Source organism: Rhyacophila brunnea, unplaced genomic scaffold, assembly GCF_057557595.1.
Source record: "Rhyacophila brunnea isolate RB1 unplaced genomic scaffold, BYU_Rbru_1.0 scaffold_3, whole genome shotgun sequence".
In the NCBI taxonomy this organism is placed as follows: Eukaryota; Metazoa; Arthropoda; class Insecta; order Trichoptera; family Rhyacophilidae; genus Rhyacophila; species Rhyacophila brunnea.
In genome coordinates, this window is record NW_028232965.1 from 14107550 (window position 1) to 14126797 (window position 19248).

Consider the following 19248-nt stretch of genomic DNA (forward strand, 5'->3'; position numbering starts at 1 on the left):
AATATTAATTGAAATTACGGGGTAGGTAGATACATAGATATTATGAATTATTATAACGTATTGGATTCTCATATTAATTTAAAGATAGTGAATTTTTAATTTGCGGAAACTATTAATGATTTATCTCTAATATAGTATACTGAAATTTAATGATTAATTTAGTTTATTGTACAGCAGTAACATTACTAGCAGTTTTATCGTTATCTTATTACAATAAAACTTTGATTAAAATATTGAATATGGTATATCATATTTACAGTTAGTTATAATAATTAATTGCTGTATCTTAAATGGCAATACCTACTATTAAATAGAAGAGTATTTTATTACAATAAAATAATAAAAAAAAATGAAAGATATTTGTGGTAATATGATTTGAGAATCTGTGATATTTTTCAGGGATCATAAATAAATTTGTACTATTAATTAATACCACAATAGCACAGAACTGTTTAAGTTACCTACATAGATCTTTTAAAAAGCATGCACAAATACGTGTATTTGTTAATGTAAAGAAATAGCCGCACTGTGTAACTGAATAATACAATTAAATCACTTACACCAAAATTGAAATCTACTATTCTACAATATTTATGCACTTATTAAATTTATCTTCAATCAGAGTCCTTTGCCACATTCGGACTTCTATCTTCAGTATTTGTCGGTGAATTGGAAGGCCGCTCCTCGTCCGTGACGTGGGGTCTGTGCAGGCCGTGCAAAGCTCCCAAGGGCGGAAGAGGTAGTCCAAGCGGAAGCCGTAGAGCCTGCAGGCCGTGAAGACCGTGGAGAAGGGCGGCCGAGTGCTCCCGTGCCCGTCTACGCAGCTCTGCGACGCTTGAAGTGCGATGATCAGACCCAGGTGGAGGTGATCCAGATAAGGGAGGCAGCAAAGACAGCGGTTTCATTGGACAACATGAACAAAGGCCGGGAAATCCTGAAACATAGTAATTGAGATTAATAAATGCTTGCTCTGAATTATTATGGCCATATTATTTACCGATGCTATAACAAGAATGGAAAGGTAATGGGCATCGAAGTGACTCTTGGTATTGCGCGACCCTGTAATTACCCCATTTTCTGATTCAGGAGCCTGGAAGGAATGAGTTAAACATTACATACGGTTACATCTAAATTATACGTATTACATTTCCCCGTGCACTATCTTAGCGGAAAAATATGGCCGTATAGCATTGAGAAAAAAAATCACGCATTGCAGACAGTAATTTTTCCAATTGGTTGGTATCAAATATCTGATAATAATGATAGCGTTATTATCAGATATTATTTTATAAGTACGACTTGATACTTACGACTACCTACCAGAACTGTATATAAATATATACGATATGATTGTATTTCTAATTTACGCCTTTCCCTTGTATTCTGGTAGTTTTTATTTACGCATTTTAAATGTTTTATTTATACATGTATTTGATCTCAACACTATACAGCCATCTTATTTCCGATACAATGGCTTACGATGAACTATGATACGGCCAACCACATACGTACAAATTCCCGGACATGTTTGCATACTGCTTTAATTACACTTATTAGATGATAATTATATACTCCATCACACTGAATATCTACATACATTCCTTCAATGTTTGTATTAATGAAATGAATACCATAGAATCTTACAATCATAATTTTTACAATCTAACTTAATATTCGCAGGATTTATTTGTGTACATCTTATTAAATTAACATTAAAAATACGATAATCTCAATTGGGTCTATTGAGGAAAACATTTCAATATTCATCAAGATTAGAACCGGTGCTTAGTTGACACAATATACTTGAGTAAGCCCTTTATAGTTGCCGTCACTATTCCAATCTATATTCAGCTATTTTTCTGCAATCTGAGATGCTAATTGCTTGATCATAGATTGTGTCGCTAGATTTCAAAATCAGCCAAGTCCATAATAGATGAATAGGAGAAAAACAGCTTTTTGTTTTCTCAAGTACACAGTCACAATGGTGATAGTTTATATAATTTCGATTACAGAATATTTAAAATTAATAAGTTCCACATTCCGATAATGCAGAAATGTTAGAAAGCAGTAGTCCTTCAGCAATTCACAAAAAAGTCAAAAATACCTAAATGTGGACTTGGCTGATTTCGAAATGTAGCGACATGATTATACCACCACATCTTGAAAACCCTCTTCGATTATAAGATTTCCCATCAAAAACTTTCCAGATTTTTCGATCTCATTTCATTATTTGGTAATGACCAGGCCATCCTAGTAGAGAATTTTTGATATTTTCAATCATGTTGCTTCACGTTTATTTTTGATTCAAAATATCACTCCTAGTATTTTTTCTTTCAAATATCATCGTCGTCCATTCATAATGCATAAAATGTGTGTGAAAAATCCATATTTGAGAATAAAATTGGCCTCAGGAGTATCTTGTATCTGTATTTTTATTCTGTGAGATAACAATTTGGTCTTCAGATACGTATTTCGGAATTTGAAAGTAACAATTGGTTGAATATAATATTATTTGTCATCTGTTTATTATGTCATGATAAGTGGTAACGGTGGATCATATTATTATATAGGTGAGGTTTTTGTTATTCATAAATACCATTATCTTTAATATTTATTAATGTAATATAACTAGCGACATCTAGTTATTTCAAGTTAAACACATTTTTATTTTCTATATTACTATTTATTATACTTATGTTTGTTGAATTTAAATTTAAAAAAATACATTTACACTTTGAAATATTTAAAAATATCTTTCACACTTCAGAGAAAATTTATCAAACTGAATTTTAACGATAAAAATAGTTGATTATAAAAAAAATATATAATATTGTAAAATGAAAGCCTTCAACGATCTTAAATTATATGTATTTTAAGATAGATACAAATTGATTAATTAAAATAGATTTATTTATATATACGTTAAATCATATTATTAAATTTAATTTTTATTTAATTTTATATATTTTTAATTTAATATTTTATTTCGTCTCAAGATATATCTAGTAGTAGGTACTATAGATAATATAATATCATCATATATCGTCAAGTGTTCGAATTTAGAACTAAGCTCATCACCGTATAAAAAGTATTGAATGATAATATGTTAAATGTTAGCATGGGGCGCCCTCACTCAGAGGACAACTTATACTGGTGAATCTACACAGCAGTACCTTGTTTCGTTTTAAATACATGAACTGCAAACTCACAAAGACATAGCTTATGTTTATAAAACGTAATTTGAATTGTAATAAAATACGTGACACGTAAAATTATAATGTAAATCCCATGCAAATCATCTTTTTCAGTGTTATATTGGAAAAGGCAAGATTTCTGAGCTACGGATCGCTTTATGATAATAATAAGTTTTCCATTTCCATTGTTTTTCATAAAATGTCATTATCTTTATGTGTTTTGATATTAAATTTTGCACGAAGCATTTCGCTTTGAATAACACTCCGGCCGGGTGTTATACAATTTGACGAGGCGCGCTCCCGGGCGCTCCCCGCTCTATTTATTGCCACCCCCAGACGGGTGCCTCCGGCAAGATACTTTGCTTTAAGTAGATGAAAATGTACACCCCTTCGAAATGTGCGGAATTGTTTAACTCGCTCAATGCACCCGTGCAGTTTTCAATGGGGAAAACTAATATTTCCAAATGACTTTACTACCAATAAAATATTCCACTGCATCTACATAATACTCAAAAGAATATTGAACAGAATGTACGAACAAACTTAATAATTTTTGCTCTACCAATAAAGTAGTACTATCACCTAACTATTTAATGAAATTGATACAAAAATATGCCAACGAATTAAGTTTCTAACTTCTTCTGCTATATGTACACCAAATGAACATCAAATTATATAAATAATACATTTAATGATATAAACTATAAATTAAATTTTAGTAGTGTCAATTAAGTTTATACCTATTGATCTTTGCAAATGAAATAAATATACTTTACTAACGTAACCTTGTAACTAATTAAATCATCCAGTGGTACTTAAGAGGTGGAAAAAAGGATCTAGAAGCCGGTTAAATAAAATATTAATGTTCTGCGGAAGTATATACCAACATAATGGATCGAGAATAATGAAATTATAATTATTTATTTTACATATAGTGAACACTACAAATTTATAATTCAAGACATTCACTTCATGACTTAAAAAAACAAAGAAATCAAGTGAAAATATTAACAATATTAATACAAAAAACATCGTAATAAGAAGAGTAAAATAAATCATGAAAGTATTTTTAAGAATTTATAAAATTACGTTCGCTATACCTCACCTAACTGGAAAATATCAACATTCAAAGCGATTTGGTTGAACACAGTTAGTACTCCTTTTTATGGCGTCTTCAAATTATTCGAATTGGCTTGAAGACTCCTTCGTCCAGCAGTGGATTAATAAAGGCTGATACCAATAATAATTAAAATTTGTCTTTATATACAAATTAAATAAGGCCGCGCACAGAAAGTCGCAGAGTTGCTTAACTAATAACCATTCATATTTTAACCTTTTTAGTTTAGTTTCCATCAATAGCTGCCAACCCTCCTAACAGGGTTGAACTAGCGGCACCTCCTCAAAAGTGAGTGGCCATAAATAAAAACAAACGCTCCATACATCAGGCCGGGGGTTGGCACCTGTCGCCTTCAAATATTACCACCGTCCGTCTTGCTAAGGGCAAGATATATTCGCCGCCCTTGCCTACTCTCTCTCCTTATAACAAATTCCAATTGGGTTTACATTTTACCCCTTTTTTAACCTTAACGCACTTAATAATGATGTCGGAGGGTGGAGCGATTGATACTCAAGCAAGACCATATAAAGATTATTGAATGATGATTAGAAATAAAATTAAAAACTATCTTGAAATTAGTATATATTATCTTATTATCTCCTATACGCGAACTTTATTGACACAATCACTGCTAACCTTTTAATTATCACATTTAAATAACACGCTAATTATATCTAATGGCCAATGACTCCAAACGCGCCAGTGGTGGTGTTAGCACTAGATGAGTTTTGATAAATTAAAGGTAATATTATAATTCTAGAAATTTAATGGTATATACTTAATTTAAGATAGTGAGAAAGGAATATCAAAAATGTCTATGAATTATGTGCTGTTCGACCGGTTATATTCTCAATCCCATAGCGCAAGGATTTGGGAACAGGGGTAAACGTAAAAAAATGGGGGCAATGAATGCTGCAAAATATTAAAAGTAAATACAAGTTAATCGGAAGACTTTTTACTCGTGTGGAAGCAACAGCCATTTCAGCCACAACAGCCCTCACCTTTATAAAAAAAAGATTTTTTACCCTTGAAAGAAATTTGAAAACAATCGAAATAAATAGGTATCGATTGGTGATTGAAACCAACATTAACATTGCACGGACATCGATGTTATGTTATCAATAATTAAACACCATTTATTCAGAACCCAAAGTGAAAATGTCTTAAACTAAAATAATCTTTTATTTAATCCTCTTTATTTTCCATTATGCTAAGCTTATTACAACATGATGTTGTGAATGTCGTGAAATGATTAATAGTTTTTTTGGCCGTGAAAACCAATCACAGTGACAAATATCTCAAGCTTGTTGAATTCACATATCAGATTCTGTAAATATATTGTGACCTCACTGGGAATCGAACACGGGATGGGGAGGTGAAAGATCAGCGCCTTACGTACTGGACTACCCGCCAAGAGTTAGTGCTTGAAGTCTGAGAATACTACCATTTAATACAAATAGCTTTTGGGTATTATCCAAAAAGGTTTTTCAACCCCTACAATAAAGTACAATCGATCACATAATATAATATATAATGCTTCTTTTAATCATGCCTGTATTTCTTTTACTTAATGTATGAATTAAAATATTATTATCAGTGACAAATTTTTCACTATTTTTCCTACAGTCAACTTGTTATAAGAAAATATATATCGATGTGATAACATAAACGATATCTGACCTATACGCTATTTTAATTTATGTACGAAAACACGTACTCAAAGTTTCAGTAATATAATTGCATATAATAACATTTACAAGAAAGCAATGTTTGTTAATAATCATCCATTTTAGTCAAAAATAATTTATAAAATCGACTAACATACTAAAAAAAACTGATTTCGCTTCGATGATATAAAATTAACTAAATATTTTGAAGGGTAGTTTTCAGCTTTCCAATAAATTACTAATTAATAATATGTACATCTTAGCACCAACTATTAAACTACCTATAAAAACGTGGGAAGTCTTTTTTTTCTTACACCGCGGAAAAAATTACAATTATAATATAATAGATGGGTTTCAGAGAATTAAACGAGAACAAGTGACACACTATTAGAAAAACATAAGGAACCGTTTTCACCACATACATAATTCGACTGCATGTAGGAAATACACGTTGTGTCCAAATGATGTAAGCCAAAAAATGCCGATTTATTATGTAAATTTAGCTGGCAACTTTTAAAATAAAAATAAGTAAGTGAATTGGGAAAAACGACTTAACCATCCTTTTTGATGGTTTTTAATTAATAGTTTTAGTTAATAATTAATATCAGATTAGGAATATAAAAACTCCACAAAAAATATAAAAAATGAGATATGATATAGATCAGATGCGAGAAGGTTTTCTCTACATTAGCCAGGCCGCAAAAAAATATTCTTGAAATAAAATACTATTTACAATTTGACATTTTACATACATTTTTGACAATTATGTTGTTACTAAAGTGCCATTATCTCTGCTCGACATTATTGTGGACTGGCTACATTCTGCATAACTACGTTCAATTATTAATCATCATGCACTTCAAGGTTATATCTATTTTGTATTTTAACTTAGACCAAAAAACATAACAAAAATGCTTTTGTTGCTCCTGTAAAATTTGATTTGTGTGGATTACGCCCTTTTTCTTTTCTAAATTCGCTATGAATACTTGTAATAAGATTCAAATAGGTTATTGCTTTCTGTATGAAAAGTTATAAGAATATTCCCTTAAATTTGATTATATCATACAGACATGGCATATACACAATGTTGTTATTATTTTCAAAGTAACTCATATAATTTTAATATTTGGGCCAGATGTTCTATCATTCAAACGATAAAAAAATTAATGGTTGTAAAGAGATATGAATTTGTTTCTCGTAATATTAATAATGAATCATTTGAGAACACGACTTCATTTACAATGCTTAAAAAAGTTATGTAGAATTATTTACTATTGCATATTTAACTTTAAGCTCTATTTATACTACTTAGTCACTTGTATAATCCTCAGCTCATCAAATTGATTTAACAAAAAAAGTCAATACAGTTGTTTTATTCATATTTCTTTACCCCAAAATCGAAACCTCTTCGAATATCATGCTGCCCTAATAGTTTATCGTGACGAATTTTAGTCTCATGTTTATTTTCAAAAAGTGATTTTACATTAATTACCCCGGCTATAGCAAGCTTACTAAAAAAAAAAAATAAGCCCCAATTACATGATGCCACATGTGATGTAACCAATAATAACCAATATTTGTATGACCGATTTGAACTGTTTCGAGGCCCCTTCTTAAACCTTCTGACGGATCGATTGCGTCATCTTCGACAAAGAAAATCACCGCTGACTATTCAAAATTTAAGACGTTCACAACATGATATTTAAAAACTAAGAAACAGTGTAAAAAAGAAATAAATATATGCAGTATAATAAAAACAGTGTGGAAAGTTAAGTAAAAGATACAAAATTATAAAAAAAATTAAAATGATACATGGAAGCACACCGAATGAGCTGCTAAGCGGACCCTATTTTAAGAATTTATAAAACAACGTCCACCTATACCAATCCTCACGTAGGTGGAATATATCAACATCCAAAGCGATTTGGACTATACATAACTACATAAATGAAAATGTACCGGTTCCCCTTGTATATTAAATTTTATATAAGTGAGGAGACCCACATTGTTTAATATTTTTAGAGTTAACTTAACGAACGGCTGATAGTCTCGTGATGTCGGTAAGGTGCGACACAGCATCGCCGATAATATCAGCCATAAATATCCGTTAAGGGCCGGCGGGATAATGGAATTAGTTTTGAGGGAGGAAAATTCCTGGTCTCAGGTGCTCTTAATCAACGCCGTTTATTCATTATTAATCTTTGAATTTATCATTAATTCGAATTGTTACCGCTGCCCGAGTGTTGCCACACCGTACCGTTAATATGACTCCACTTTATTAATAAAAAAATCGATTTATATTTACACCATTATTGCCTAATGAGAGTCTTGGTCACCTCCAGAAAACGTCACTGCTTTAGTCGCAATGATGCTGTGTCTCTTTCTACGAGACCTCCCATGCAACAATACTGTACTTATGATCGATTTTGGGCAGTTCTGCGGGTTTATTCTATACAAGAGGCTGCTTTCGTCCGCTAAAACCGCTAAGGCTGCGCGCACACGGCAAAGCGAAGTTTCGGATTCATCCGCCATACGACGTTTGCGTTTTGTTTGCGAGCCGATTGCGTTTTAAATGCGTGTCAAATGCGTCAATATTTCGACGATGCTGTCCAAGAGAAAACACGGTTTTCAAGGGGATTCATAAACGCCTTTTTTTGAAACTGCACCCTGCTGCGAGAGTATTTATCTTTCATTACAGTGGCGTACAAGGATAAATAAATCAATATAAAATCAGTACATAATATTGCATTATACCTACATTTATTATCCCACTATTGCTTCTTTTGGAGCTGGACTGTTTTATATTGAAAGCGTTTTGAAAACTACCTATTGTTGAGCCTATTATATACCATCATCATCAATACTATCGACCGAAAGCCATAATATATAATAGTAAAAAAAATACGAAATCTAACATAAATTTGGATATTTTATAGATAGGATAATACAATTTATCTATTACAGTTTGGTTTAGGCATAGCTTGATGAATTAAAAAAATGAACTTACAATATGTGTGATACGTATTTTTAATCTAAAGTTAAAAAAATAAGTAAGAATGAAAAAATGTGCACAATTTTGTCATATCGCCTAAAATATACCAATACTATTATGGTTTGGTAAGACAGGGCTTAATTGATTTTTAAAATCCAACCAATACCATCTGTAAATTGTAGTCGTATTTCAATAAGAACATATACAATTGACTGAAAAAGGTTAATGTGCACTATTTATGGCGGACCTTAACAGCTTACCTGCACCCTTCGCCACTGTACCTACATTTATTTTCCCACTATTGCTTCTTTTGGAACTGGACTATTTTATATCGAAAGCGTTTTTAAAATTACCTATTATTGAGCCTTGTATGTATCATCATAAACTTTGTCTGATTAATACTATCAACCGAGGGTACTTGATGGAGTTTGAATTTAAATTCTAATTAATTTAAGTTTTGTACTATTCCACTTGAGTATTTTTTTGCGATCAGGCTTTTGCCTTTCAGCATTTTGCGCACTCGCCAATGGCAAATACACATTGACATCAAATTCTAGCTACAATAAAAAAGATTATAACTTAATACACGAAGAAAGGGTAAAAACCTTATTACCTAGATACCTACTAAGTAAATGATGAAGTATAAAAACATAATATTTTGAATAATTTGAATATTTGCAGTGTTTCTAAAAAAAACCGTTGTAAATACGATTAATACATTCGGTAGGTAAGCGTATTAAAATGTCATTTCTCGTAAACAATAGTTTTCTCGTTGTGCAATATGTTGGGAGTTTAATAATATTAACTAATGAGAGATGTCACCAACTGTAACTACTCACTAAATAAAAAAAACGAATAAACAATGTTAAGGTATAGTTCGTAATATGCAAATTTAAATAATTTTTGATGAATACCTATATACGAGGGTGGGTCAATAATTCCTTAGAAAAAAGCATTAAAACACTTTTTATTTTTGTATTTTTTTTTTATTTCTCAACATAATCTCCTTGGAGCTCAATACACTTGGTTATACGTTTCTCAATTTTTTTTAAACCGTCAGAAAAATAAGTTTTCGGAAGGTCCTCAAAATAAGCATTTGTCCGATCGATGACTTCTTCATTTGAAAAAAAACGTTGTCCACTTAGCCATTTTTTTAAGTTTGGGAAAAGGAAAAAGTCACTGGGGGCTAAATCTGGCGAATACGGTGGGTGATCGACCAATTCGAACTTCAATTCTTCAATTTTAGCCATTGATCGTAAACATGTGTGAACACGGGCATTGTCCTGATGAAAGAGGATTTTTTTCCTGTTTAAATGAGGCCGTTTTTCTTCAATTTTGTTTTTTAGCTGGTCCAATAAAGATGCATAATAATCCCCTGTTATTGTTTTTCCTTTTCCAAATAGTCAACGAAAATAATTCCACGTGCATCCCAAAATACAGTAGCCATAACCTTACCAGCTGATTTTACGGTTTTCGCCTTCTTTGGACATGGTTCGCCTTTCGCAATCCACTGCTTTGACTTTTCTTTCGTCTCGGGAGTATAGTGGTGTATCCATGTTTCATCTACAGTCACAAAGCGACGAAAAAATTCAGCCGGATTGCGTTGCATGAGCGACAACAGGGCTTTGGAGGCCACCACCCTATTGCGTTTATTGTCGACTGTGAGCAAACGCGGCACCCATCTTGCAGAAATATTTTTCATGCCCAATTTGTCATGTAAAATAGAAATGACGCTACCTTTTGAGATCCCTGTAACCTCAATTATCTCACTCAACTTTAATCTTCGGTCACTTAACACCATATCGTGGATTTTATTGATCATTTCTGGTTTAGTCACCTCTACAGGACGTCCTGAGCGTGGTTCATCCTTTGTTGATGAAATTCATTTAACCAGTTATAAATAGTTGCAAGTGAAGGAGCAGATATGCCGTGAACTAAATCCAACTCATTTTTTATTTCCTTTGCTGTTAACCCTTTTATATTAAAATGTTTAATAACAGCTCTAAACTCAATTTTCTCCATTTTCCATTTTTCCATTTTCCACAAGCAAATTTTTTTTTAAATGTACGAGAAACACACAACAACCCGACTGATCTGATTGAAACTTCGCAGCATACTGAATCGGTAGTGCCGCTGCATGAAAACAAACCGCTTACAGTACAATTCGCGCCACCTGTCGGCTTTTCTAAGGACTTATTGACCCACCCTCGTACCTATACCGAAAATATTTATATAAGTACCTATAGATACGTATTGAGTTACCCACCTACCTATTCATATTATTATGAAATACATATTTAAAATAACACCATTATTTAATAAATTATATATTTTAACGGCATGCCCCCTGCCTGTGCTAAATTTAGAGCATGAGCGATAGAGAGAGAGCGAGAGAGAGACAGTTTCGACTGATTAACCGATTACAATACAATTACAATTATTATAATATTTCAATATAAAATGTATGTAACAAATACTAACACATTATCACGTTAGCACGTTAGCGGTCGATAGTCGCCTTTTTTATAGAATAGACCCGCTGAGTTATGAATGCCACAATGTTTTACATCTCCTTGGGCATTGAATGATGTATTTAACTACCATAAATATGAATTAAAAACATTATTTAAATCAAATTTTTAAAAGTTGCCGTCTTTTTTGCCCCAGTAAGAAATGATGTACAAGGTTTTGACCACTGGGATGATAATATACAGTGTTATTGCGCGGATATCTTTCCCTTTTGTATGTAGACCACTAAAAATAGTCTAAAAAAATAAAATGAAAATGTTATTTGGATTACTTTTTTTGCTTCAAAACATTTTTTTTCATTTTCCAAACATTTTTTGTTAAAATCGTTATACAGTGTTGTTGCAGGGAAGATCTCAATTTATTTCAACCACTTTAGGCTATACCTCAGTTGAGGCATGGTCTAAAAAGATCATGGCTAGGCGATGCGCGGATTGTGAAAATGACGCGTGCCGAATGAAATATTATTTCTCATATAAATCCAACATGCGTCCATTTAATTTTCTGTTTATTGTTCTATTAGTAACAATAATAATATATTCATTGACATGTTTTCTTTTTCAAGTAAATGGGTAACGTTTTTAGTCATCTTTACACGATTTAAGAATTAATACCCCCGTCGCCATCACGAAACAAATTGACGTGTTCACACCTCGACGTTCGCTCTCCGATTGCCAGCGAGTCCAAAATTTCGTCGCACCTATAGCTGAAAACTATTTGCCGTTTCACTGAAGTACCGTCTTAAGTTTAAGTTTCCTCATTTTCTCTTCTGGTCTAGTGCTTGTGTAGTTAAGTGTCTTTCCAAGAATGTATGAAAGAACAGTGAGATCACGTTCATGGCATATACAATCTTTATCGCATTCGTCTCCAAATACCTTTATTGATCTATAAAATGATTTGTTCACTTTATATTCACCATGTAACTAATGGCTTTTAATACTGTCTGAAGCGTTTCCCAAATTGAGCTGCTATTGGCGATCGGCTTTTGTACTTTAAATCAAAGTATTTTAAGTCAGAGAGTATTAAAAGCCATTAGTTAAAATTTGTTGCAATTAAGTATGGCTACTTTAGCGTAGTGGTCTATGTGAGTGGGCGCGATACCCGAGAGATGCAGGTTCGATTCCTGGATATTGGTTATTATAATATATTTTCTAATAAGTGTTTTCATAATTATGTATGTTCAATAATTAGAATGTTAATTAAGAAAAAGTCCCTAATTATAATTTGGAATTTAACTCACTATCCTTTTTCTCACACCATATATTATAACCTTTTCTACTCCCACTACACACTATTGACAATAACGATACCATAAATTCAAACGTAAATTTCGATATGTATACACGATAAAAATCACAATGTAAGCGAAATACATATCTTTAAAACAATACGTGGTGAATACCAAGTGATAAACATATTTAATAAATTATCATGAATTAATTTTCCTTTCAAAGATATCCATCTAACTCTAATCTTATTTGATAACACCCAGCATTCTGATCCATAGCTCAATATCTTTGTAGAGTATTATTTTAGTTTTCTTTGAGAGGATTCTTAATAATTTAAAGTCTCGCTGTAATATTATGTATTAGAACATGTCCGTCACGGTTCTTATTCTGCTAAAATCAAGGCTGATATCGTTTTGAGTAGTGTGATATGTGATACAATACCAAGTCAAATTCACTTATTTACACATCTAACGTTGCATATAAACATAATATATCTATTTACAATAGATATTTTATATCGACACATAAATATTAAGATTAGTAGACACTCGACTCTTTGCGAATGAAATTTTAATGACAATATTTTAATTAGTGTCAATATATAATATATCATATCTGTATGCAAAAGACAAAGGCAATTTTGTCTTCAAATTTAAAAATAAACGAGCTAAAAATTCCAATTTAACCATACGGAATCAATGAAAAAGTGGACGACCCAAATCAGCGCCTTTAAACTAATAAATTTCACACAGAAAAAATAAATTTCTCACACAGGGTTGTCCAATCCTCAAACATTTTTAAACTATCCTGAATACTAGTTAGTTTAGCCTTATGTCCATGTTCCTTTCAGACACTGATATATATATATATATATATATAATATAATTTCTACAGTACACTGACTCATACTGGGTACAAAAAGTGATGTATATTGGTACAATATCAAAACCAATCTTAAATAGTTCATGGGTACATGTTTGTTTACAACTGTAAATCTTAAATATTCTTTTTAACTCATAATAAAAAAGTAATTTGTGTATTAGTTACCTTTTAGAGCTGGAAACAGTGGCTGGCTGAAGTGCGTGAGGTGTGACAAGTGCGGGGGGAAGAAGAGCGGTGGAGCGCCGCGTGGAGATCCCCCTTCGAGGGGACGGAATCCTCCGCCACTGGAAAATTTAAAACTAAATGATTTACTTAAAACCTGTTACAGAACAATCAATACAACACAATACTAACAAAAATTCAATATTATTAATATAATAACTAATTAAAAGTTATTGTTAGACCTACACATACCTACAGGTATTACTTGTTTTATTACATAGTGCCTACTATATGATAATTTATTATTACTACCTGTAATAGTAGCTAAGACTAAATTCATAATCACCCGGATAATATATATATATATATATATATTAATATATCAATCATTATACCTGTTGTATAATTTCTATATTATATCCGATTATTAAGAAAGTGTTAGTGATCAAAATTCCTATTCATATTATTTGCAAATTCACTTCACTAGTTATAATTGAAATTATTCAAAGGATGTTATTACAAAATTCACTAAATTTTCATTATAATGACAGTGAGTGCCAACCGTTCCTCTCCCCAAATGTATCATGCGCAAAAGTAGTCGTCAACCATTTAATTAATAATCAAAACTTTTGCCAAATAAGAGTCGATTTAAATGTTTCTGCTTTTCAGATTCTATCATGTTTTTTGTATTTTTAAATATTTTCTATGGTATAGCATAGTATCTTCCAACTAAAACATTACAGCTCATCATAGTCGCGCGGGTTTGAAACATGATAAATGCGTGTAAGAGATGTATTCCCATCACAAAGGCTCATAATTCTGAAAGATGTTCAATATAAAATTTAAAACAAGAAACTGATTTGTACAGTGTGCGATAAAAATATCCTGCACATATTTACATTGTTTTTATATTATCTAAATCCAAGACATATATATTGTTGTAAAGTTCTCTCTTTCATTTCCTCCAGTCATGCTTTATTCAAATCCCGATAAATGGGTATAAGAGATGTATTTTCTTACAACGGCTCATAATTACGTTAGAAAGATGTTCAATATAAAATATAGAACGAGAGACTGGTTTGTGTAGTGTGAAATAAAAATATCGTGCACTTATTTACTTTTTAAATACTTGTTTGAATCCAAGGCATAAATATTTTTTAAGTTCTCCTTTTCACAACGCTCGAAATGGATTTTTTTACGAACCGGAGCGTTCGATAATTTTCTGAAAATATTAACATAATTATGTAATTTTATTAATATTTTATAAAAATGAGTGTCAGATTTTTGTTAAATAGCTCAGATGGTCAAAATATTTTTTCCACAGGAGCGGAGCGATAATGTTGCCGATTTTACGAACCGGAATGGAGCTCCGGTGCATTCCAGTCCATTTCTAGCCATATCCTTTCATTTCTTACAGTCTTGTTGTAAAAGTATAATTGAGATCCGGGCGATGATTAATAAACCATACATCATTAAAACTAGTTATAATAATATTCTACTAAATTACGTTTCGATTTGACAGAATCGGAAAAGGTGTAAACAATTTGATTACATACGTAGTTATATAATAAATTTTACGTAGTTATATAAAAACTTTGCAATGATGACTAATTCAAATAGGAAATGCACTGGACGTGTTTCTAAGAATCCACAATAAGAATAATATTAATCAATTACTACTATCTACTACGAGTATCATGAAAAGATTCGGTTGTTAGGTACTTGTTGGTAACTCATGATATCATATTTTTAGTTGATATAACATCTCCTTTTTACAACGTTTTTCTTAGCTTGTATTCTTATTTGTCCGGTGGTTCTTTGTCCGGTACAAATCTTGCAATCGATTTTTAACTAACTTACCGACTAGCTAGACATTTTAAATTTTTAGAATATATCAGAACACAATGCCAATGCATTTTTTTTAATATTTTTAGCCACCTTTAAGTAGAATTGAATTCATTTTCAGTTAATTCTGTTTTATATGAAAAGTTATTTCGACACCATTATTGGTTGCTAGGGGGTCTAGGATCCTAGCAGCTAAATTATTAATATATACATGCGTTACTATGGAAATCAATATGACATGGCAAGTACAAATTCTTTTGATTGTTTAAGCTAGTCAAGTCAAGTTTATATGGTTCAACAGAATTGAAAAACGTTGTGTATAAAAAGTTCTTTTTATCTTGTAATTATTTATTTTAAACCCCACAAACACTCGAGTTCGTGATCTGATGCGACAGCCCTTAGTTATTGAAGTAATCACGAAGATAAAGTTTCACGTGGTTGGAACATATGATGCCGCCAGGGAGTGCGACACTCCGTACCCTTCTGGCACAACATCTAGGGTTAATTCGCCGTGACTGCTATTCCTTATCCTGCAGTGGTACTACAAAAGCGATCTACGTGCAACAGGTTTCATATGACGGGAGGTGCGAGACGTGGTGATGGATAGAGGAAAGTGGCGCGACCCTGAGCTTTCCCTATGACACAACACTGGGGCGTGAGAGGGTGAAGTAAGGAAAAAGCAAGTAAGTATTTAATTCATATAATTTAATAACGACTAAAACCGTTTTCATTTGCTTAGAAAAAAACATGTTAATTTAGTTTTTAAATTATACCAATTATTATTTTTATTAATAACGCATATTTAAAAAAAACTTTCATTATACGGGTCAGAGATGTCAACATGATCGCCATCTGACAGTGATTTACAGAATTACATGTGTCGAGCATATTATCCTGCGAAAGATATTTAGCCTCATCTACGAGGATGGCATCGGACGACATCGCTAAAATCATTAGCTCTCTAAGCTCATTGTTAAACCAGGAGTCATCAGATTTATCAAAACGTCTGCGATGAGACGACCGTGTGACACGTATGGATGATCGAGCGCCTAACATTTAGTGGACTAAAAGTAAAATGACGTGTGGGAAAGACCACAACTACAAAGATCACAGAAAGAAAACAGACCTAAAAAGTAGTTAAGGAGAGTAGAAGACCGGACAAAATGGAGGAATCCAAGCTCGACAAATTTTATCGCCGTAAAAGAAAAATAATTAAATTATAAGCTTGTAAGTAATTACTTTGGATTAAGTAGTTAAGTAATTTCTCAGAATAAGATCGCGGGTTTAGCTTCTCTGTTCGCTTGGTAGGAGACATACAGCTGATGCTCCGTATAAATTATGCAGTAACAATTTGTTTTAATAATCTGCTAAGATATGACAGATTAAATATGACAACGGCAAATTCGGTAACGGAGTGAAACCATTAATTATGTGCGGTATACTTGCGCAAAGTGATTATGAGAAAATGGAAACCTTTAAGGCACGCTGGCTTTACCTAAAACATTCAATCAGAGGTATGATATACTTTTTGGGTATAAACTATAGGATTACTTAAGTGTAATATCAAATTCATGATTTTTTTTTAAAGTAATCTTTTTTCTACATTATAAATTTTTTTTCTACATTTTCGTATTCATCATTTTCAAGGACTGTGGATCCATGCCAATATCGTTGTTATATCTCTCCGTGATCTCTGCATTTCGCCATCTGCATATATCAGTGGTTCCCAAACGGCAAGCCAGAGGGGTTTCGCATACTTTTAATAATAGAGTAAACAAGTATAATATGGGAATTTCCGTTATAAGGCAGAACATATTATAGACACGCATAGTGTAGATTAATTTATCGTTAATTTATTTTTACAACTCATATATCAATTAACATTTGGCTTCCTGTTCTAAATTCAAACAAAACTAGTACTATAATAGAAAGTGTGAATTTGCTACATACATTATTCTAATTATACACGATTAATGTGTAACATATCAATAAAACCCCACCACGGACCAATGAATTAACATTATTATATTGCAAGAAATGAAAATATAAATAATATTTAATTCTACAGGTTTTTTAAAAAAGGTTTTGTCGATAGCTATTTCGATTGTAACACCATTATCAAGACTATTCAGACAGGCCTTTGCTTAAATACTATACGTATATAGACAGAATACATTGAATAAGAAAATGTATTATGTCTCTATCTATACGTATACTATTTAAGCAAAGGCAAACGGCCTATCTGAATAGTCTTGATAATGGTGTTACAACCAAAATAGCCATCGACAAAACCTTTTTTTAAAAAACCTGTAGAATTTAATATTATTTATATTTTCATTTCTTGTAAAATGGAATTCTACCGTAAATGCTAACTCAAATAATATTATACTGATTGGTCGATTCTCGGGTTCGAATGACTTGAGTAAACTTCAAAAATTCAAAAATTCACGTTTTTTTGTATCATCTGCATTAACAAACCATGGGAAAATTCTCCCTCTAATTTTATATTTGAAGCATTCTAGATGTGCACTCTAAAATGTACTTGTGTACATTAAAATGTAGAAACAGAAGTCTAGACTTCCTAGATTCATTTATAGGTACCTATAATATTACAATGACACAATATATTGTATTGTTCAATTTAAAAATATTAATTGGATTATTAAATCGATTATCCTTTGTGTGGCAATCAATTTCTCGCGTACGCTTCGTTAAAAAATTATATAGGTACGCGCATACAGGCACATGGCTTAGGAAACACTGTCATGGGCACAAAGTGCTTAGTCAATTGGCAAACAATCAATGTAGTCATATCTCATAAAGAATGACGGTTAACATTTCTTCAAATTCTGGAGATCTACATGCTCCATATTATTGGTTTAAATGGTAATTTGCCGTAATTTTAATAATTAAAGTAACGTTTTCTATATGTAACTATAATATCTATTTACATTTAGATACACGAAGTATAACTGAATTGTAAATTAATGACTATTAAACATTCATATGCGATTCACTTAGAATGTAAAGTTGCAGTATCTTCAGTTTTCATTCAGTGGCGTGCATGGTAAACTATGCATTGATGACGTCGTCACCTCAATACTACCACTAAATTACTTAGATTTTGACAATGTTGAGAAATTTAGTATTAACTTTAGTATAACTATAGGTAATGCATAAAACTGGATTGAATTAGTTCTCCTGTCAATATTCAGCTAATGTGGTAATATTAATAAATAAATAAAAATTATTCATCTAAAACTATTTGTGTTATTGTCAGTAGTTAGTAAACAGAGTCATATGAAATAATACGAAATTGAGAACATAGATTATTTTAATTTACTAAATAAAATAGTATTAACGATGGGTCCAGTTTCCGGGTAGATTATTTAGCCGTACAAATGTATAATTAACCAGCGTTATCACACTTCAAGAGTTAGTACGTTAAAATTATGTTCACTTGCGATGAAACTGTCTCTAACCTCAGAATATTTTTTTTAGAAATTCACAATAGACGTTTACAATATATTTTCCTAAAATTGTCGTCAAAACAGTAAGTATTCTGTGCTCTATGCTTGCACTTTAATTCGTGTATGATGATAGATGTTTGTGAGAATTCGTGCATAAATAAGTA

The 19248-nt window shown here is 31.8% G+C and overlaps 1 protein-coding gene across 1 annotated transcript in view; it reads right to left on the bottom strand.

The window, feature by feature from the left end:
- Positions 1-614: 614 nt before the first annotated feature.
- Positions 615-19248, bottom strand: part of LOC147067920 (dorsal root ganglia homeobox protein-like) — a 157114-nt gene continuing 138480 nt past the window's right edge. Inside the window, exons 8-9 of the mRNA XM_085952531.1 lie at positions 13773-13891; positions 615-934 (exon numbers count right to left, since the gene is read on the bottom strand). Coding sequence (XP_085808657.1) covers positions 615-934; positions 13773-13891 — 439 coding nt within the window. The remainder of the gene's footprint in view (positions 935-13772; positions 13892-19248) is intronic.